Source organism: Pararge aegeria, chromosome 16 (assembly GCF_905163445.1).
Source record: "Pararge aegeria chromosome 16, ilParAegt1.1, whole genome shotgun sequence".
NCBI lineage: Eukaryota > Metazoa > Arthropoda > Insecta > Lepidoptera > Nymphalidae > Pararge > Pararge aegeria.
In genome coordinates, this window is record NC_053195.1 from 16186053 (window position 1) to 16209064 (window position 23012).

Genomic DNA, 23012 nt, shown 5'->3' on the forward strand with positions numbered 1-23012 from the left:
TGTCCTCTATCTCCAACCACATTCATCAGATCTTCACAAAGTTTGGGCAAAATTATATCCTCTATAGTACACAAATAATTATTTGAATCGGTAATAATTTGTCGGAGTTACGGTGTAAATTCGTCAAACACTTTCAAAAAGTATCCTATATTACTTCTAACACTTCCAAGAATATGTTTACAAAGTTTCATGAGGATCTGTTAAGTAGTTTTTTGCGTGAAAGCGTAAAAAACAAACTAACATTGACATTTATAATGTTAGTAGCTATAGGGATGTACAATAAAATTTTAAAACATATACCACTGTTGTAAGGCACGGAAATCTAAAAATTAAATGAGATCGGGGTTCGGAATGAAATAACGAACCATAGCGTTGACTCGTGACATTGTACTTCCATTCGCTTTATGAATCGGTGTCTTTATTGCCTTTTTACGACCGCAACCCCAGTTGACGACTTCTGAAACACGTTCTATAACCTTGCCATAATCATTGGAGTCTTAACTGGGTGCAGCTCGCTTTCGATTATGTCTGACTTTACGGCGGTGATAGCCCAGTGAGTAGGACATCGATTTCACTTCCGAGGGGGCGAGTTCGAATACCAGCACGTACCTCTAACTTTTTTAAGTTATGTGCGTTTTAAATAATTGAATATCGTGAAGAAACCTGCATGCCTGAGAGTTCTCCATTATGTTCTCAAAGGTGTGTGGAGTCCACCAATCCGCACTGGACCAGTGTGGTGGACTACGGCCTTTACCTTTTCTCATTGCGGGAGGAGACCCGTGCTCTGCAGTGGGCCGGTTTATTTTAAGGGTTGTTACTTGTTACTAAGCAATCCATATCTCCATTTTTTTTTGTAATTATTCAACCAAAAGAAGCGTACTACTAACTTTATTTCTTCGAGACGTCATTAGTGAGTTTTTGGCAATGAATATTTCCATCAGAACAGTTTGAAAAGGCACGTAATCGAAAACTTTTCAGTGCAATCTGCTGTATTGTTTCGCGGTTATTTGCGTTTCGCCATTAATTATTTACAATTTTGGACATAAAAGGCTTTAAAGGAAGGCTTTATATTGAGGCGGAAACTTTCATCAGTGTTCTGTTTTTGGACGTCAAAAGAATTAATTAGTGGACTCGTTCGTTCGTTGAATTAATTTTTATTTTATTTTTATATTGTTTATTTTTTTGTCCTCTAAAAGCCACTAGCTTTTAACGGCAGTTTTGCCCTAAGTGATTATGCTGTCTAAGATTGTAGCGAACAACCTATGTAACGACACGAATCTTGCTGTGGAGATCCGGTTACGTCACTCTGGGTTTAGAACGCGAATTTTGATTGGATGTTCCACCGGTGTAAAACGGATAAGTTCTACTCTGCAAATGTTAGGCACTGGTCTAAGCAACAAGCAGATACTTACGGGTCGTACCGAGGCGATCCAGACCGAGATCTGTTTGGTCGTATTTCGATTTTATGCGAGACAATGCTGCCTGGAGAATCTGATATCTGCACAACAACTTCACAGGGGAGAATTAACTTAAATTATGTTGTCTACCACGATAGCTGTAATAATAGAAGATCAAATTCTAGTCATTTTCGAATTAGCAGCGTGGTTTTTTCTATGTTCGCGTCGGTAGCAACTTTGCAACTCATTTCGGCTGGGGCCAATGAGCATTCGTGTACAACCGTAGGTTCGGAAAGCGAGCTCTGCCATTGTCTAGACCAGATAGCGAATGAGAACGATATTATACGAATAGAGTAAAATTAATTTGAATGATATATAAAAATTGAATATATAATCTTTACTTTTACGACTTAGATTGTTATAACAAATATTTATGGTGTGCTAAAGTATATATAAGTACATTTATTTTTCATATTTATCAATAGTATTGTTGAATGTGTTTATTAGTATGTAGTTATTCGTATGTACGCTTTAAACAGTGTACCCCACCTTTTCGGGTGTCTTTTAAGTTTTCCTAATCCTAAGGTTGCCTGTAGCGATAAGGCTGCCTTTTGTATCCTACTACATACTTTATTTATTTATTTATGAATATCCTTAGTATACTTACAGCAGCCAAAACGTATACTAAGTCAGTTACAGATGTACATAACAAAAATATTAGTTCATTTGTCTGAATATAATTTAGGAACTTAGCTAAACTTATATTAAATATGTCAATTTGTTGGTGCTGAGCAATCATATTATTAAAAAACGAGATACTTGAAGTGTTTGTTCTTTTTTTTGTTTTTCTGAACTTTATGTGGTATACAAATAATCCGTATAAATAAATTAATTAAATTAATTATAAGTAACGAACCAAGCAGATGGCACACTTGATGCTAAGTGGAAACACATCGCCTATAATAAGAGTAAACCTTTGCATTACATACGAGGGACACGTCCTGCAAATTGCCTCCCTGTGTATGTCCTACAACCTGGGGCGTAAGTGTTAAGCTTCGTGTCACTATAATTACACCGGCAACCCCGCCCTCCTCACCGGAACTCAGCAATGCTTCGCGGCAGAACTAAACATGGCGGTAAAATCCGGGTCACACCGCACAAACTCTGTCACGAAAATCGCTACTACTATTAGGTACCATAAAAAGTAGAGTTATATATAACTTTTAAATTGAAAAACACTTGACTTTCAATATAGTGTACTTTAATCTACTAGTCCAGCCCTTTTATTTGATTTCCATACTGAGGGAGTTGTTTAAAAAATACATACTACGACAATACACACATGTTTTATAAATATAACCTATTATAAACTATTTAAAACTAAATAAAATCTAAAACGTCCTCGAAACAACCGCAGCGAGGCACAGTTCCTAAGATGCTGGCAGCATTGCCCCTTTGGATGGCCAAACCAATTCGTTGGCCAAGGTAACCCGCTCTAGGATCACCGGTAGAATCGATAACCCTTTTCGATAATTCTTTGAAAAGGGCTCTTGCCCCCGGACCCCACGGTCCCAAAGTCTCTACTCCAAAAGGCACAAAAATGTAGCTGCTATTCATGTTTTCATATTTACGGCTCTTGGCCTGCTCGGCACTGGTAGCAGCCGCACCCACCAACGCCATCGCCATCTAGCCCAAAATATGAATATTTTTATGAATATTAAATCTCAATACTTATAATAAACCGATAAACAGCCATACACTGAAAACCTCTAAATCTGGTTACAGCGCCCTCACAGGGTTCCATTTCCAATAACAACATTATATTAACATTCTCTTTTGAAACTATAGTAATTATATAATCTATATGACTTTGTAATGGTAAAATTACTTGTCGCGGTTTTTTGATCAGAAGCCCCAAAATTTCTAAAGCAATGGGATTATGTCCCTACCTACAAGATGGCAAAAAGTTAAACGAACAAAATGGTACCTACATATTCTAGTTAAATGTAAATGAACAATATTAAAAAAATGATTTGAATTTTCTTAAAAATGCGAAGAAACTTTTTACCCAACCTAATATCACAGCTATAGCTTTTACAGTTGTGGCAATCGAAACCAGAGGACTCTGAAAGCAGAGTCGCTGCCCACTACAATCGGCCGTCAAATCCTCAAAAATGAATCTCATCTTAGATAGATTTCATCAAACGTAGTTAAGAACACTGCCGACTCATTCACATTTCAAACAAAAAAAAAAACAAAATGAAAATGGATTCATCCGTACGGGAAATACGTCAAAGTTATAACAATCGGGGTTAAAAAACCCCGTTAACCCGACTTTAACTACACAATATTAACAGAAGTACTAAAGCTTAACACACGTTATATAAGGCTGTAGATATTTATAACTGCGGAGCGTGAAATTGTGGCGAGGGACTCATTGGGATTGCAGCCAACGTGCGGTGGATAATATATACAAGCAGTGTGCCAATACAGTATGGAACTAGACCGTGCTGGCTTAGAACTTAACATAGAATTATCTCAGCCATGTTGCGATGATATCCCAGTGAGTAAGAGCTCGACTTCTAATTTTCTAAGTTATGTGCGTTTTAAGTTTTTAAAATATCACTTGCTTCAACGGTAAAGGAAAACATCTCGAGGAAACTTGCATGCCTGAGAGTTCTCCATAATGTTTTCAATGTTAACCCTTTCTTGCCCTTAAGTGGGACGGTAATAGGTTAATCTGATGATAAGGGTTTTATATATTTTTTTAAGAAATATGAAAATTCCGGAACCGACTGGATTTGAACCTTCAACTCTCTGGCAATCGCGGCCTCTGCGCTTTGAGCACCAAGCTACGGCTCTTCTACCATCGGTGGCGAAATTAGATTAAGCCTTTTTATATTATTCTTATAGCGACTGTGCCGCCATCTAGTAGAAAACGCTGCGGTTTAGATCTACTTAACTCGTAAGTGCACCGCTGGCTGAAGAAGGTTAGCAACCCCTGCCCTAGACTAACTATTAATAGAGAGCTAACCTCAGCAGTTGAGACACATATACCTTGTGACGTACTCAAAATATAACTGTAATGTGATTAAGGTGTCGAATAGTACGAATCCAATCCCGTGAGACAATGACAACGTCTGCAGAATTTGTAAACTAGTTTACTTAAGAAAGTGTAGTAACTTTTGCTGCGGCTTCGCTCACGTTAAGTTCAGTTTTTGATTTGGTAAATTTTAATTGCAAAGGTTTAAAAAAAAGGAACGTTAAGTTGTGAAACACGTATTTATTTATTTTTAATCGAAAACCTTAAGTCACAGTTTCAAGGATGTAACTTGAAAAATGAATTGATAAATGAAGGATTTTGTACAAACTTTCATCCCCCATTTATCCATCTTAGGGTTGAAATTTTCAAAAATCCTTTCATAGCGGATGCCTACGTTGTAATAACTATCTGTGTGCAAAATTTCATCCCCATCCGTCAAGTTTTTAGAGCTGTGCTTTATTAGATAAATCAGTCAGTCAGTCAGTCACAATTGCATTTTATATACATAGATATATTAGACATTGCCCTGTTGTTTCAAATATCCCATCCCGCGATAAACGGGCTCCTAACGCATTAATTATTTTTCAAATAGATCTTGAAGTTCCAACGATTGGCACACCGAATAATAATAAAAAAGGAGAACATAAATGAAAATATAATAACTGTGTTACAAGTAAATATGATGATATTTACTAGGTTGCCATCTTCTTGAAATTGAAGTTAGGCGGTCAACAACCGGAAAGTCTCCCTATTAAGTACCGCTTTCTTTAGATATCGGTAGCAAACCCCCCCACTATATTCACCCCCTTATATCGTCCGACCATTTGCGTCTCTGACGTCCTGGAGATCTCTTCCAAACAATTTGACCTTCTAGTACAAGTCTTGGGAAGGAGAACTGGTCTCCTCTTTGTAGGTCATGGTGATCTCCTCTACGGCTCAGGTTGATGGGCACAGGGCAACCCTTTTAACTCGAATTACTAGTACTTTCCTTACTAGTATATTCATGGGAATACGAAGTATATAATCAACCGATACCGACTTAACGGCGCGTTTGTAGCTTTAGTTTTAAGTTAACGAATGCAGCTATCAAGATCACTAACATTAGTGTAACATGTTAAATTGAATTTCGTTTTTTTTTTTATTTTAATATTGTAGATAATATATAGTAGTTGCTTTTGAGTTTGAATAGAGAAGTTTGGTTTCTCTATCCACTCTAAATTATTCTATTTAACAAATGTAAATATTTATAAAATGTGAAAATGATAATAATGAATTTTAAATAGAATATAAAACGAAATAGTGAATATCAAATGAAATGGCGGAGTCCCAGGAACATTTTACCTACACTTTCATCAATAATAAATCTTAATATATATAAATCTCCTGTCACGATGTTTGTCCGCGATGGACTCCTAAACTACTTAACCGATTTTAAATTAAATTGGCACACCGTGAGCAGTCTGGTCCAACTTAAGAGATAGGATAGCTTAGATCTTTAAGTAAAGTCACAATTTTATTTTATTGCAAATTATTTGTCTATAATTAATTGACAGTCACATATAAAACTATGCTCATTTAAGGCTTAGCGATACTGAATACTTTAAAAACAAAATCAAACGCAGACGAAGTCGCGGGCAACAGCTAGTAATAATATAAGTTTTACTTCAATCGCGCGTAAAGGTTACACGCACACACTTTTTTATTATATATTTGAAATATGTAATTCAAATAGCCTGTCCATTTGAATTATGAACAATGTGGCATGGAATAGAACAATTTCCTGCGTTGAATAAATCTGAGCATTCTTTTGAGAATATCCGTTATTAAATACAAACTCTTGTACCATGCTTACATCCTAGTCTCTCGGGGGCCCTTCATCACTGTAGTTTCGTGTTTATGTGCTATATACTTGACATAGCCATTTGTTATTGTCTCACATACTACTCCCGAGAGACCGGCTGCGCGCCGAATAAGGTTAAGGTTTATATTATTTGATACTATAATTGACCGAGCGATGGGATCTGGTTTCGTCAGTCTGTACGTTTTTTTAATAGTAATATTTGATGGACCATGCAGCTTGCACTCTTGATGGTAAGAAGCTTATAACAGAGCAACACTTCACATGGCAAGGAATACGTCCCCCAAAGTGCCGTTCTGTGTTTATTTATTTATACTCTTTATTTGTACACAACTCAAACAAAGAAACAAGACAAATAAAGAACAAACACATGAAGAATGAAGCAGGATACAAAAGGCGGCCTTATCGCTAAGTAGCGATCTCTGCCAGGCAACCTTAGGATTAGGAAAACTAAAAAGAAAACAAATAGGTGGGGTACACTATTTAGTACATACATACAAATATCTACATACTAATACATAAACCAGACTACACAAATAAAATAAAAATAAAAAATGATAAATATAAAAAAATAAATATACTAATACATATCTTAATATACTATAAATACTTAAATATGAGTTTGAGTAGATAAATAAATAATAATAGTGGTCTTTGCTGAGCGAGATAATGATTGTTATTAGTTAAAAAAAAAACCAGCAACCACGTCCTTATCCATGACCGGCAATGCTGCGAAATACAAAAATGCTGCTTAGCGGCAATGGTGGTACTTCCCCGGACCAGCTCTGCTACAAGAAGCTCTTCTGCTACTTATATCATTCTTATTTATTGACTTGAATTATGAGTATTTGAATTTTCACACACAAGTTTCTGAGTTATCCTGATGTTTTAACTTCAACAAGTCTATTATATTAGACGGCCGATTGGCACAGTGGGCAGCGACCCTGCTTTCTGAGCCAAGGCCGTGGGTTCGATTCCCACAACTGGACAATGTTTGTGTGATGAACATGAATGTTTTTCAGTGTCTGGGTGTTTATCTATACATTATAAGTATTTATGTATATTATTCATATAATTTATTAGTCATCAGTCATCTTAGTTACCATAACACAAGCTATGCTTACTTTGGGGCTAGATGGTGATGTGTGTATTGTAGTAGTATATTTATATTATATAAGCACTTAATTAATACAGCCGCTTTCAATAAATATTGAAGCGATAAAGAGTTTTTAGAGAAACTGGGATATATATTCCATAGATCTTTATTTTTGGTAATAATTGACGAAGCAAGCGATTGGAATTGCATATGATATGCCTTATTATGACCGCCGATTGACGCTATGTAAGGCCGTGGGTTCGATTCCCACAACTGGAAAATGTTTGTTTGATGTGTTTGTGAATGTGAACAATTGGAAAATGTTAGTGAATAAATAAATAAATATACTACGACAATACACACATCGCCATCCAGCCCCAAAGTAAGCGTTAGCTTGAGTTATGGGTACTGAGATGACTGATGAATTTTTTTATATACATATAAACACCCAGACACTAAAAAACATTCATGTTCATCAGACTACTGCGCCAATCGGCCCTCGTTGGGTTAATGGGTAGATAGTGATGATTATGACGAAAACTGTTACCATTGTTACAGATCCGTACAAAGCGTCGAAAGTGCAGTGCAACGAGTCGATAGTGCTGTCCCACTCGCACCCGCACGCTTCGATCTCCAGCCCCGGCTTTCCTCGTCCTTACCCCGATGATGTGGACTGCGTTACCGAAATAAGAGCCCCTCCGGCCCACACCGTACGGCTCCATTTCGAAGAGCTGCTGACTGAACACGAGCCGCAGTGAGTATTTATTATAATTCTTTAATTTTTATTAGTATTGGATAGAAGTAGACGTTACTTTGCGGAATTCCATAATGTATCATGAAAATTAAGCTTACTTTGCTACATTCCGCAAAAAGCAGGAGCATCCTGCTGCTTTGCGAGTACAGCTAATATAATAACTGATAAGTCAATTATTTAGTGGATAGTCAACATCTCCTGAGGATGCTCCGGTTTCAGAGCGAAACGTGCGTAGAGTAGAGGGTACTATTATATATTGCCGAAGATCTGTTTGGTGTGTAGTATAAAGATTGAAGAAATTACAAAATAAACCGTACAGTTTCTCCTGCTTTTCGCGGAGTATAGCAAATTATTAAACTTAATTTTCATAATTTTTAGTTTAGAGAAAATTTTATAAATTCACTCAAATTCAAAAATTATTTTTTCATGTAGGCCTATCACAGGCACTTATGAAGGCACGCCACCTTCTTAGGCCTGTCATTAGTTGGGTGACAAACTTCAAATCCGACAACCCTACACCATCCCATAATATCAACTCAATTTTACAAACAGCTTAAATCGCGATAGATTTCAAAGCTTCGGAACCTTTAGATATGCATTGGACATAATATCAAAATATGGTAATATATTAAAATGGGCGGTCGTTCTAAATCTTTCATAAGCGTTCAACGTTGTACGGCGACGTAATATTATGGTAATCCGGGCCAGCACGCGTCGCGTGAAAAATATTATTTTGTCTACGAGAAATTACTTGTGTAGCTAGCTGGCTGTTTAGCAAATATTGCATTTATAATGAGACACAGTTTCACCCCCTTTTAACCCCTCTATCGCCTCTTTGGGGGTGGATTATCGAACAATCGTGCAGCAGCAGGCGTTACTTTGCGAAGACCTCCATGAATACATGAACATTTTACTTATTTTGCTATAATCTGCAAAAACCAAATGATTGTGAATTTTCTTTTCATTCCAAGTGAACTCTCGTCTGCACACTACCTCGTGGTAAGCGATTTTTGTGACTCGTAGTATAGTAGCAGGCGAACCTGTGTGGGGTAGAGTATGATAAAATTCTAAATTCTAAATTAATTTATTTCAAGTAGGCCTAATATAAGCACTTTTGAAACGTCAAGTCTGTCTGTGTGTAGTGACTCTACCACCGGTTCGGAAGGCAGATTCTACCGAGAAGAGCAGACAAGAAACTCAGCAGTTGCTCTTTTCCAATATCAACAATTTAAATTTCATATTAAAAAATTCATTTCATTTATCTTGTGAGAGATGAAAGTGGAGCCGGATGTTTTTAACCAACCTCGTCATTAAGAAATTCATCAATTGTATAGTAACTTCGCTGTAATAAATGTGTTTTAACACATTCTTTAAACTCATGCATTGGTTGGTCCAAAATTACTTTAGGAATCATGTTATAAAAGCGTATACTCAAACACAGATATATTAAACCTATACCCAAATCGATTTCTCAGCGGCATCGTACCGAAACGCTGAATCACTCAGTGGCACGTCTTTGCCAGAACAGATAGACGATAGATGGCCACAGGTTTTTTTTATTGCACTACGAATAAGCCCTTGACTGCAATCTCAGCTTGTGATGATGCAGTCTAAGATGGTAGCGGGCTAACCTGTTAGGGAGTATGGCAGTTATATTTAACCCATACCCCTTATCGACAGGTCATCTTTGTCGGTAGGTTGGTAACTAGCCACGGCCGAAGCTTCCCACCAGTCATAAGCTAGCCGTAAATACATCTCCTGAGGATGCTCCGGTGTCGAAACAAAATGTGTTATTTTTCTATTTAGTTTGGAAGATCTTTATGGTGTTGTAAAGCTTATGGAGTGTAATTATAAATTACACCCTAATTACAACCTTAATCGTTGTGAATTATAGCAAATATGGCTTCGTACCAACTCGCATTGGAGCACCGTGCTGGTACTACACAATGAGTCAACTTGGCCGCCCGATATCGTCCCCCCTCTATCCACGACACCGTGGTAGTCTCGACTTTACTTGCGCACCGCTACTCTCAGTATACAAAGAAGAAAGACTCACTATAATCAATTCACAAACACCTGTGCCAAGCTGTGGGACATTAATATTTTGTAAATAGATAAATGATCCTCAGCTACGTTATTTAGGGAATTCCGCTGTTAATATCATTATTTGAGAACCCATCGGTTTTAGCTGTAGTCTGTACAGTCAGCAAGAGGTTTAAGACGAAACATTAGTATGAATGTTCTAGTTTCAAGCTTGATTTCGATTGAACCAAACACCGATAACAGACAGCCACTTAATTTGAAATGCGAAAGTGTAATGTTTATTTAAGCAACATCCACATTATCCAACGCTGGACAACTGCGCGAGAATATCCCACAGTACACAAAGGTTTTAAATACAAAGATTTTCAGCTAAAACGACCTCACTAATGAAGTAGTTTCGATGCATAAACAACGAGAACGTGAAATATACAAAGCACTGTACACTTTACGTTTATTAACATAAAAGTCATTATTGTCTGGTAGTAACTCCAGCCGCATTGTATGTAAAATAACAATACATATTCATGATTTAAATTCTGATGCGTATCAACAGGAGAGCCGGTCACTTGGTAAATCGAAATGGATTTTCATATTTTCTCAACACGGTACAAGGGTAACAGGGGGTAACACGGAAAATAACCTTCCTGGCGCAACGGTAAGCGCTGGTTTTTACTGGGAGGTTTTTGATAGAGATGCGTCGAACAGTGGTTTCAACGAATAACCGAATACCGAATATTATTCAGTTTTAACTTTAACGGATATTCGTTCGAATTATTCGGTTTAAGCGCTGTGGTTTTTACTGGGAGGTTTTTAATAGAGATGCGTCGAACAGTGGTTTCAAAGAATAACCGAATACCGAATACAATTTCGGTTTAAACTTTACCGAACCGGATATTCGGCCGAATAACGGTTTAAGCGCTGTGGTTTTTACTCGGAGGTTTTTAATAGAAATCCGTCTAACATTGGTTTCAAAGAATAATCGAATACAGAATATTATTTGGTTTAAACTTTACCGAACCGGGTATTCGGCCGAATTATTCGGTTAACCATTAAACTGCTTTGTCGCGTAGACAGGTTCAAACATGTTCAATGTGTTCGCAGCTGGCCGAATTATTCATAAAAAGTTAAAAAAAAACATCCATCCACTGTTGGAGCATCGGAAAAGCGAAATCAGTCTCGATCCCATCAAAAGTAGAGCGTATAAAAAATATATATACGTTTCTCGCGATTGTCTTGCGACAAGCATAAATTTCGGGATTACTGCTGTCAAACGTCACTTTTAAATATTTGTTATGTCAAGATTTACGCCTGTCGTAAGCCTGTCACGGGATACGTAATCACCCTGCAGAAGTTCTGACCACCAAGCTAACACGTCAATCTGTTACTCTCTTGCTGCGTGAAAGATGAACTCAAAAAGCAAACTCTCGCATTTATATTATTAATAGTACTTTGATTATAATTATACCCATGAGCTCAGGTATGGTTAAAGAGAAAAAAAGTCCCAAAGAGAAAAAAGTAAATATCATTCAGGGTAGATTTATCTTCTCTATTATCATTAGAATTATATTAATGGAAAGAGCGCTATTATAGTCTATGGTTTTTCTAAATCCCGGCGATGGAGGGAAACTCGTTTATCTATCCGTCAAGATGCTTTTGTAGATTTTATTTGAAATAGATTGCTCGGAGCGAGTTCCTACAGCCTTTGAGGGTATATTTTATTATGTAGGTACCTATCTCGAAGATTCTAGAGATCTCCTACCTATATTCACTCTTCCATTGTATGTTTTTCTATCCGACTGTCAGTCTGTCACAGCAAACAGTAATAACTAGCCAGCTGTAATTTTCGCTTGTTATTACATGGTTAATAAGATCCCAAAAAATTTAATTAGAAGTTATACTTCTTTAGCTTAACAAGATAAATCTCTTTTGAAAAATTTTATCGCTTTATTCTACGTTTGTAGAGGAAACGCCACTAACAATAGAGAAAAAGATATTTAATACTTTGAAAGTTTTATTATAACGCATTATCTAGTTATCTCATTATTGGACCAGCAAGTTTCACTGAAAATTTAATTTTGAGATTTTTGACAATGGAATCAATTAAATCACCGGAATGAGCCCGCAGACTTTGGCAATTAAAAGTATGCACTGTCAAACCTTCTTTTTATAAACTAAAATGTCCACTATAGCTAACTTTAGCTTTAGCGGATGACGTATTCCCTTCTCACTCGGTTTCGCAATTACCTTCATCCTGTTAAAATTGTGTAACCATGTGTGCGCGTATTTCGTCACATCGAATAATTTCACTCCCATGATTTTTCCTAACGCCGCTAAAGAAGTATTATTTCAAAAACCCAGAATAATCGGATTTTTTCCAACATTATTAATTGTTTCAGAACTATCTTATGAACAGCTAATATCTTTTATAAAAAGTTAAATCAATTTCATCAATAGTCTACAATCAGTCAGTCATTAAATCAGTCAGTCAGTTAGATTTAGGGCTCCCAAACTACCACTCACGTTTGCCCATAATTACCACGGTAGAGGGGTTAGCATTTGCTGTAGAGGGTAGTTTTATATTTTTTCTTTTACTGACCAAAGTGATATTTTACTACATAGCTTATACGAAACGCCATCCATAGATACAAAACAGTTTATTTAAGGATAGCAAGTTCACAAATGTTATGTAAAAACAATATTTTGCAACGAAAAATTAATATGTCAATGTACAGAGGATAAATGTTCATAATATGAACTTCTAAATACAGATGTCAAAGTATATAAATTGACAGTTCGCTAACCCGGTAATCCATTTATGCCGAGTCGCTAACAGACACAAATCGATTGATCGCATCAATAAGAACAATCGGCCGGACCGAATCGATATCAATTGCGGCAGTGTGAACAAAAGGAGTCCGTGCGCTTTGTCCGCAAATGAAAAGCCGCAATGAATCTCTCTGTGTTAATACAACCGGAAATACGGATCAGTTCGTTAGCGGAATATTATTAGGTTATGAGCATGCTAGAAGCTTATTGAAGTGAGTTAGAGATATTTTACAGGACAAATTTATCGGTGCGCGTCACCGATGACCTCGACATGCTCGTGGTGCGACAATCTACGTGCAGTGTATAGGCCTGTGCCTACACAACGTGTGAATGAAAACCGAAATATTAGTTCACATGCTTTAGAGGTACATTATTTTGCTGTCTCCGAGACTTATCTGTGAAACCGAAACGCTTATTGTTTAAATAGTTTTTTGCTGCAAGAAATCGGATACAGCCCTAACATGACAAGCAAAATTAAATCTAACTAACTTAACTAATCAAGTGACTCCTGTCACTTTAGTAGTTACGCGTCACGTAGCGTAGGTACTATGCACGTTTCGGTCTTTTATCTCCAATAGGGTTGTCATAAATAAACACTTAAAATGTTTTAAATTAGTTTCTATGGAATAATAGATATGCTTATTTTAATTTAATATTTTTACAGGGTGATTCCTTATGTAGTATACTTATGCATCCATCAACAGTTTTTCGTTATTGTATTACACGTTGTATATACGTGTATATATGAACTTATACCTTGTATATACTCACATGTATGATATACGTGTTTGACTGCTTGGTACCTAAATAGGTTTTTTGTGCATTGTATAGATTGTGAAATCACTATGCAGTACTATAGTGAGTACCTAATTAGTATACTTATATGTTTATGTAGAAAAATAAATGATGAAGACAAAGTGTTAGTTTTCAAAACAAAAACTATCTAGTTTATCCACTGCTGATCACAGACCTCGGCGTTCATAGGCGGTATGGTTTTAAAGCATAGCCCCATCACGCTGCTCTTGTGCAGGTTGTTGGGCTTAAAGTTCTATTTTCAATAAGCTAGTGATAATAACTGTCCGAGGAACGGGAGTTGACACCGACAATTTCCTAACTATGAGTTCGCACTGAAAATTCTTTAACAGGAAATACAAAAATTTCGACCTCCGTGGCGCAACGGTGAGTGCTATGAATTTAAGTACGAGGTTTGATTCCCGACAGGGGCAATTTGGTAGTTTATTATTTAATAATAATAATAATAATAATAATAATAAATAAACAACGACAATACACACACATCGCCATCTAGCCCCAAAGTAAGCGTAGCTTGTGTTATGGGTACTGAGATAGCTGATGAATATTTTTTTATGAATATAATACACATAAACACTTATAATATACAGATAAACACCCAGACACTGAAAAACATTCATGTTCATCACACCAACATTTTCCAGTTGTGGGAATCGAACCCACGGCCTTGGACTCAGAAAGCAGGGTCGCTGCCCACTGCGCCACTCGGCCGTCAAAAATTTATTTCAGAATTTTCTCTGGTCTGCTCTGATGGTAGGCTTCGGCCGTGGCTAGTTACCACCCTACCGACAAGGACGTGCCGCTAAGCGATTTAGAGTTCCGGTACAAACCAATTAGGGGTATGACTACCATACTTCCTAACAATTAGCCCGCTACCTTAGATTGCATCCAATCGGTGAGATTGCAGTTGAAGGCTGACTTGTAGTAAAATAAAAAAACTCAATTTTTGATCCGTACCCGGGACGGGATCCGTAGGTACTTTAACACAACCATTAGATCAACGCGGCATTTCAGGAGTAAGTTTATAATATAAAAATGAATATCGTATTAAACTGTCGCAGATTGGTCTAATAGCGTCGATCCATAAATCCGTTTTACCAGCCGCGACTTGGCCGCGGTTCTTGGCAATCATTCGGCTTGGCAGGCTCAGCGTGTATCACGTAACGTTGGCTAAGCCAGGGCTCTCCGCAATGTGGCTTACAGTGAGATATCGGGCTACCGGATGAGTTATTGCTCCTTGCCAACCGTTTCAGAATACTTACCGTACGTACTTTAAGTTCAAAAACCTTGAGCTGTAACTTTATTCGCATATATAATTCGCTTTTATTCGATCATCATCATCACATCAACCCATTACTCCATAGAGCATAAAGCCATAGTCCACCACGCTGACCCAGTGTGGATTGGTGGACTCCACACACCTTTTGAGAACCTTTTGAGAAGTGCATTGTTGGATACAAAAATCAAAAACACAACAGCATGGCGTGTGTTTTCTTTTTTTTTTGTCCGGAACTCAATTTTCTTCTGACATACTCGGAGACCTTCTTAAGGCAATTTTTAGCTTTGATAAGTGCCAGCAAATAATTGCCTTGATATGGATACGCAACAAGTACACGTTTTCTGAAGAACTCCTTGCAGTAATGGTGGGCGCTGTGGTGTTATAAGTGGAGGTCCCGAATTTGAATTCCGGCGCAGGAAATTTGGTAATTTGTAATTTTTAAGTTTCCTCTTTTCTATGTTTTTTCCTTATGCGTCTTTGGTTGCCTGTAAGAAATCGCTATGTAACAATAAGGCCACCAAATTGTACTATCTTGCTCTATGTGTGTATCTCTGTAACTACTTTTTCTTTGGTGTATAATAGTGTATTAATTTTTTCAATAATCAATCATTCATTCCTCTAATCTGGTCTGTTGGGAAGCTTCGGTGGCGCCTAAGCGTTTCAGTACGATGTCTGAGAGACCGATTAGGGGTATGGTTTAAACAAACTAGGCCAAACCAGTTAGCCCGCCACCATGAAAGCCTGTATCTTGATATCTTTAAACAAGCTATTCGTATATATATAATCGGAATCTCGGAATCGGCTACAACGATTTTCATGAAATTTAGTATACAGAGGGTTTTGAGGGCGATAAATCGATCTCGATTCATTATTAGAAAATTACATTTTATTCGTGTTTTCCGGTAATAGCCGATTTGGTGCAGGCGAAGTTGCACGGGTCAGCTAGTAATATAATAAAGTGTATATAGGCAGGACTATCACAGGTTATAAATATAACGTCAATTCATGAATCAGTTTTATCCGCCGCGACTTGGCCGAGGTTCTTGGCAATCATTCGGCTTGGCAGGCTTGGATCACGTAGCGTTGGCTTGGTCAGCGCTCACCGCAATGTGGCTTACAGATTTCGAGCTACCACATGATTTATTAACCCTTGGCGGTTTGAATTCTAATATATTATATTATGCTTTTAGTTTAAACTTTACAGCTAAAACTTTATTCGCATGAAGTTTATTTCGTCGAAATACTGGGCAAAAGCCTCGTCTCTCGTTGGAGAGGGTTATAGAGCAGACCCTGAGAGTTGCTTTTGTGGGCTTTAACGATTATTATAAAATTCAAATATATTTTATTCATGTAGGCCTATCACAGGCACTTATGAAGCGTTCGTACATGTATGTTTACATAATTGTGAGGTCATGGGGATAACTTCGTTCGCCAACTTAAACCTAAAGCTACGAGTGTTCGAAACGCACCCTGATCTAAAGTATTAGCTGTCTACCTTTAACAGCATCATCACCTGCGACCAGTAGAGCAAGGGTGCGAGCCATGAGAGAGTTACGTCTACAAAATATCACGTCAATCTCCAAAGAAAGAATACGAATAACGGTTAGAGATAACTATCTCGTGGCACGCATCTTAGCCCTACGGCTACAGGTGAAATTGCAGTCAACTTATAGTAAAATGAAAATAAAAAATACATTGTTATTAATTTTGCAGGTATCTTAAGAACAAAATATACTTTGTTACATTTACGATATGCTGCAGCCCTATTTATAGTTTAAGACAAATTCCGAGAAACAACACATTGTACGAATCGTCATTAATTTATATTGACAGTAATTTCGATCCATGATTGGTACCTACTAAATAATTCCCGCGTAGGCATTTCCAGGCGAAAATTATATTATTATTCAACTATATTTTCCCGTTGGTTTATTAGCGTATACATACGAGTGAAAAAGTACACGCAAATAGCATTTCTTTTGGTAAGCAACATCAAAAACGAGGAGATTATCAATTCGAATGTTATTATTTTAGAACATAACTGTCATATGTAAACGGATTTGCTAAGTTATTTGTTTGTTCGAAAGGACTTAAAATGGTCCCATTTAAATTTCATACAGATTAGTTTTGCAGACAGACAACGGAAATCTTCAAGAAATCGCTGCAAAGCCATCACGTATGCATTGATTACACAATTACACATGAATCAAACACTACATGACATCACGCCTGTAAACTTGATAGGATTACACAGTATGCCCGGGTTTTCAGTATAACCGGGTATTCAGAATAACCGGGAATTCCGTATAACCGGGTATTCAGTATAACCGTGTATTCAGTATAACCGGGTATTCAGTATAGCAGGGTACACCCACATTTTCTATCAAACTCAGTATTATTTATTAAGTAATGTTCTAAGCAAATTGAAGTTTAGTATTCAAGCTTGATTTCTTCAATCATTTATTTACTTTACAGTTTGTGTAACATTTATTTCCGCTGCCGGTATTTTTATGTTCTTTCTCGAACTTCACTAAAAATGTTAGCCACTTTTACATTTATACCATTAATTTTTTGTGAAAACATTTCTAAATTAATCCAGCTATTTCTGGCTTACAGAAATAAACGCAAATGTAAAGAAGGTAAGTAGGCAATAAGTATTTATTACCGGATTACTTAAAACAAAATCACTTTTTCGGTATTGTTGCACGAAAATACGCTAAGGAGATTCGCAGACAGGATACACTGTCCATTAAACGTTGGGGTCACGAAAAATGGCTGCCGGGATATTTCGAAGTGTAAGAGACGGTTTTAGAATAATAGAATTTAAAGTCCTTTTTTCCATGGCTCTTATTTGCTTATAATGTCACAGTACAGCCATGTCACCCGGCGAGTGTTTTCACGTAATTTTTTTGCGGTGATAGCCCAGTGGGTAGGTAGGCTCGACTTCTCTGTCGAGGGACCGAGTTCGAATCCAAGCTCGCACCTCTAACTTTTCTGAGTTTTGTACGTTTTAAGTAATTAAAATATCACATACATCAACCTTGAAGCAAACATCGTGAAACTGCATGAATTTTAAATTTTGAGAGTTCTACATAATGTCCTCAAAGGTGTGTGAAGTCCACTAATCGGCACTGGGCCAGCGTGGCTGACTACGGCCTTAACACTTTTTAATTGTGGGAAGAGACCCGTGCCCTGTATTGGGCCGGTAATGGGATAGTGACAAATTTGGAATTTTTATCGATAAAACCTAACCTATATTAAATAGGTACCAAAAAATATCTTATTGATAGCCGAACGTAATAGGGCAGTTTTTCAAAATTAGTCAACATGTTCATTGAAATTGCTACCCACCAATGATCTCAGGGAGTTCAAGAGGCCGTCTCTTCGATTAGTAAATGTAGCAATACATTTTCAACGAAAAAAGGTCTTATCATTAAAACATGTTTCCGAAAGTTTCTTGTTCCCAGCCAGTTGTCACCTAAACGCTCCTGTTCCAGATTTTATCACAGAGCGTTATTTATGAGGAGATAAGTCTCGGACGGATTTTGAAGAGTTCTGCAGATTGTGCGTGAGATGTGAAACGAGGAATGAAACTTTTAGTAGGTAGAGATAAAACAACCCTCTTAATCATAAATGTGGCAAAGGAGCCAAGATCGGTATCAAGGACGTGAGGGATTGGTGGCTAAATACGATGCTGCCGATTAAATGTTAGATGTTAGCCAAATGGGTGAAAAAAAAATACTAACGCACTCCGTGGTAGTTATCAATTACCGCACTGGAATAGAATACAAAAGGCGGCCTTATCGCTTAGAAGCGATCTCAGGCAAGCTTAGGATTAGGATAAGAGCGAGAACAAAAAGGTTGTGGTAAAAAACAATATATATGAAATAAATATAAAAATAATAAACAGTGTTGACCGGGTAAAAACGGTATTTTCAAGCCAAGTCAGTATTAAAAATATGCGGACGCTCTATTCCCGCTAGGGCGCTTGCGATAATGGAACGCCCGGCTATTTTTCAAGCCAGTTGTCTCCGTCCGAGTGTCCGCAGCCCTACGCCATCATTGCTAGCATGTGTAGACACTTCGCCCCAGTCGCTGACTCCTAGCCGAAGAGTACACACGACAGTTTCTATTAACGACAAACATTTGCACACTAGAAGAAAAATTCAACACGAATTACTAGCCAATATAAATTAAAAAAAGGGCCAGCGGTGGTTTATTTATTGAACTAATGCCAGCCTTTCTTTCCTTCGTTTTTATGTGTTATTGTTTCTTTTGTATCCTTTGATTATTTTATATTTTCCGTAAACATCCTCTCCTTCTCAATATCACTTCGCATTCTATCTACTTAAACTTTTCCCGGAAAATCCGTGACGCCAATCAAGGCTATACCTGAAAATCAGCGCTGCAGTAGACAAATACTCCAGCATCATTCAAAAATTCAAAATTCAAAATTTATTTATTTCAAGTAGGCCTAATACAAGCACTTTTGAAACGTCAAGTCTGTCCGTGTGTAGTGACTCTACCACCGGTTCGGAAGGCAGATTCTACCGAGAAGAAGCCGGCAAGAAACTCAGCAGTTGCTCTTTTCCAACATCAAAAATTTACATTTCACATTTTAACATTCATTTTTCTATCTTGTGAGAGATGAAAGCGGAGCCGGATGCTTCCAAGCAACCTTGTCTTTAAGAAACTCATCAATTGTATAATAACCTCGTTGTAATAAATGCGCATGCTGAGGTAGCAGCCTTTCCTTTCAATAACGTATAGTTTTAAAGTAATAAGTTTTCATTACTTAGCTTATGTGTGAAAGCCGAATAAAGTTTATTACGATCGAAATTTACTCTCACGCTGTACAAGATAAATATATAGTGAGCAAAAAATACATTAAAATACTTAGATACGTAGAGATGAATACACTTAAATATACATTAAATAAATACATATTTGCACCGGGCGGAGGATTACACCCCGGCAAGGGAGACCAGACGCGAGGGGTCAGAGCGACCGGTTAATAAAGCGCGGACTAACCTAGCCAAGTCCAGCAAACATTGCAGCTCGCTAGCCAGTCCTTCCGGTTTCCCCTCCTGTAGCCCTGAAGTACACACGCATGAGAGACGACAATCTTATGTGACGCACATCAGCAGCGGCGGGCTCCGAAGATTGAACCCCGGGAGGCCCTGTCAGCTCTAAGCCCTCTTGTTTATTATTAGAGTTCTGGTACGATATCGCGGAGGAACAGATTAGGGGTACGGGTTTAATAAAACTGCAATACCCCTAACAGGTTAGCTCACATCTTAGACTGCATCATAACTTAGCAGCATGTGAGATTGCAGTCAAGGAATAACTTATAGTTGAATAAATAAAACGACGGATTTAAACATCATTTAATCTATCCTAAACGCTTAGGCTTCCCTTTTGGAGAGGGGCCGAGTTCGAACATAAGTTCTATTAATATCACTACACATACATGTACTAAATGTTCGTGGTGAAGAGTCGGAGGGTGCTCAGATTTCGGAGCGAAACGTGCGTGGAGGGTAAATTGCCGAAGATCTGTTTGGCGTGGAGTATAAGGATTGAAGAAATTATAAATTACACCATACAGATTCTCCTGCTGTTCGCGGAGTATAGCAAATTAAGTTTAATTTTCATAATATATAGTGAACTATCGTCTAAGCCCATCTCATTCTGAGAAGAGACCAGTGCCTTGTAGTGGACCGGTAATGGATTGATAGTAATGACGATGTATCCATCACGTTCACTGAGATTCATCTGTTCGTACTCGCATACACGGCAAATTGATTCCCTCAAAGCAACTCAACAAGGAATCAATAATGCAAGTGGGTCTAAATTAAGGTTTCCATACATTAACATAGGGTAGGGTGACAAGGCTTTAATTTTTTGGGCAACAATACTCATTATTACTTCTATGTAACCTTATATTGGAGAGGTGATAGCCCAGTGGGCAGGACTTCGACTTCACTTTCGGGTGGCAGAGTTCGAATCCCAGCACACTCTTCTAACTTTTCTACACTAAGTGTGTGTTTTTATGCAATTAAAATAGCACTTGCTTCAACGGTGAAGGAAAACATCGTCAGGAAATCTGCATGCCAGAGAGTTCAACATATTTTTTTTTTTTTGTATACAATACACCTGTGTGTTTTGTACAGGGCCATCTAGCCCCAAAGTAAGCGTAGCCTGTGTTATGGTTGCTAAGATGCCTGATATTTTTTTTTAATGAATAATATAGATAAATACTTATAAAATACATATAAACACCAAGACACTAAAAAACATTCCTTTTCATCACACAAACACCTTCCAGTTAGTCTTAATAAACAAAAAGTGGATATAAACAGTCGACTTACAAGAAATGGTCATAAATTAGTGACATCTGCATATCGTCTGCGAAAGGTGCAGAAGTCATTTGTGGGACTGAGTATACGCTTTTATAATATGATTCCTAAGGTAATTTTGGACCTACCAATGCATAAGTTTAAAGAATGTGTTAAAACACATTTATTACAGCGAGGTTATTATACAATTGATGAATTTCTTAATGACAAGGTTGCTTGGAAGGATCCGGCTCCGCTTTCATCTCTCACAAGATAGAAAAATGATTTTTGAAATGTAAAACGTAAATTGTTAATGTTGGAAAAGAGCAACTGCTGAGTTTCTTGCCGGCTTCTTCTCGGTAGAATCTGCCTTCCGAACCGGTGGTAGAGTCACTACGCACCGACAGACTTGACGTTTCAAAAGTGCTTATATTAGGCCTACTTGAAATAAATGAATTTTAAATTTTGAGTTGTGGGAATCGAACCCACGGCTTTTGACGCAGAAAGCAGGGCTGCTGCCCACTGCGCCAATCGGTCGTCAAATAATGTTCTCAAACGTGTGTGAAGTCCCCCAATCTGCAGTGGGCCAGCGTGTGGACTACGGCCGTAATCCCTTCTCATTATGGGAGAAGACCCGTGCCCTGTTGTGGGCCGGTAATATGTTGATGTGATGATGAACTTAATATTATAATTGCGAAAGTGTGTTGGTTTGTTTGTTAAACACGGCTCAACCACTGCAAAAATCCTGATGAAATTTTGAGCTGGCAGGAGCAATAACTTAATTTCACAACTAAAACTTAAGCTACTGGGTTCAAAACATTCATTTTATACGTGATTTCTGGATAAGCATAATACAAGATCTCAATATAAGGCTCCAATGTGATCCCAATGTAACAGCACGATGTTTACATACGTCCTGTACAGTTTATTGATATAAATAAATAAATATACACACATCGCCATCTCGCTACAAGTAGCTTGTGTTATAGGTGATGAATATAAATAAATACTTAAATGTATATTTAGATACGACATAATACATACATACATAATTACTAAAACATTTGTCCCAGATGACCAGTAATACCTGGAGTCGCTAGTCTATACACAGGTGATAAGTGGATAACGTAAGGGCCTCCGATGTTGACCCAAGCGTGACGTGACCACGCTTGCCATATATTATCCTATGCCGCCGAAGATAATGAATACCGTATACCTATTCTAAGTTAAAAAAAATCTGAATTAAAATTCATATATTTAGTTTCAGTGCATGGCCGAGATAGAACTAGGTCCCCTGAATGTAAGGCTGAATATAGAAGTATAAAAGTACATCACTAATGTATCACGAAATATATTGTACCTATATTTAATCGATACCACTTTATGAAGCAATCTTAAGGTGGAAGAGATCTCTTATAGAGATAAGCTTTCCTCTTTATATTTTATTATTAATTAGTATTTAGTTATCACAGTTTTTGGTACATCGTACTAATCCTACTATCATTTTTCCTTCTTATATTATAAACGTGAAAGTGTGGATGTTTGTTACTCAATCACGCAAAAACGGC

General features: G+C 37.5%; 1 protein-coding gene across 1 annotated transcript in view; it reads left to right on the plus strand.

Moving 5' to 3' along the window:
* The window catches only part of LOC120630656, a 147082-nt gene that overhangs the window by 66134 nt on the left and 57936 nt on the right, over positions 1-23012 (plus strand). Inside the window, exon 7 of the mRNA XM_039899920.1 lies at positions 7953-8148. Coding sequence (XP_039755854.1) covers positions 7953-8148 — 196 coding nt within the window. The remainder of the gene's footprint in view (positions 1-7952; positions 8149-23012) is intronic.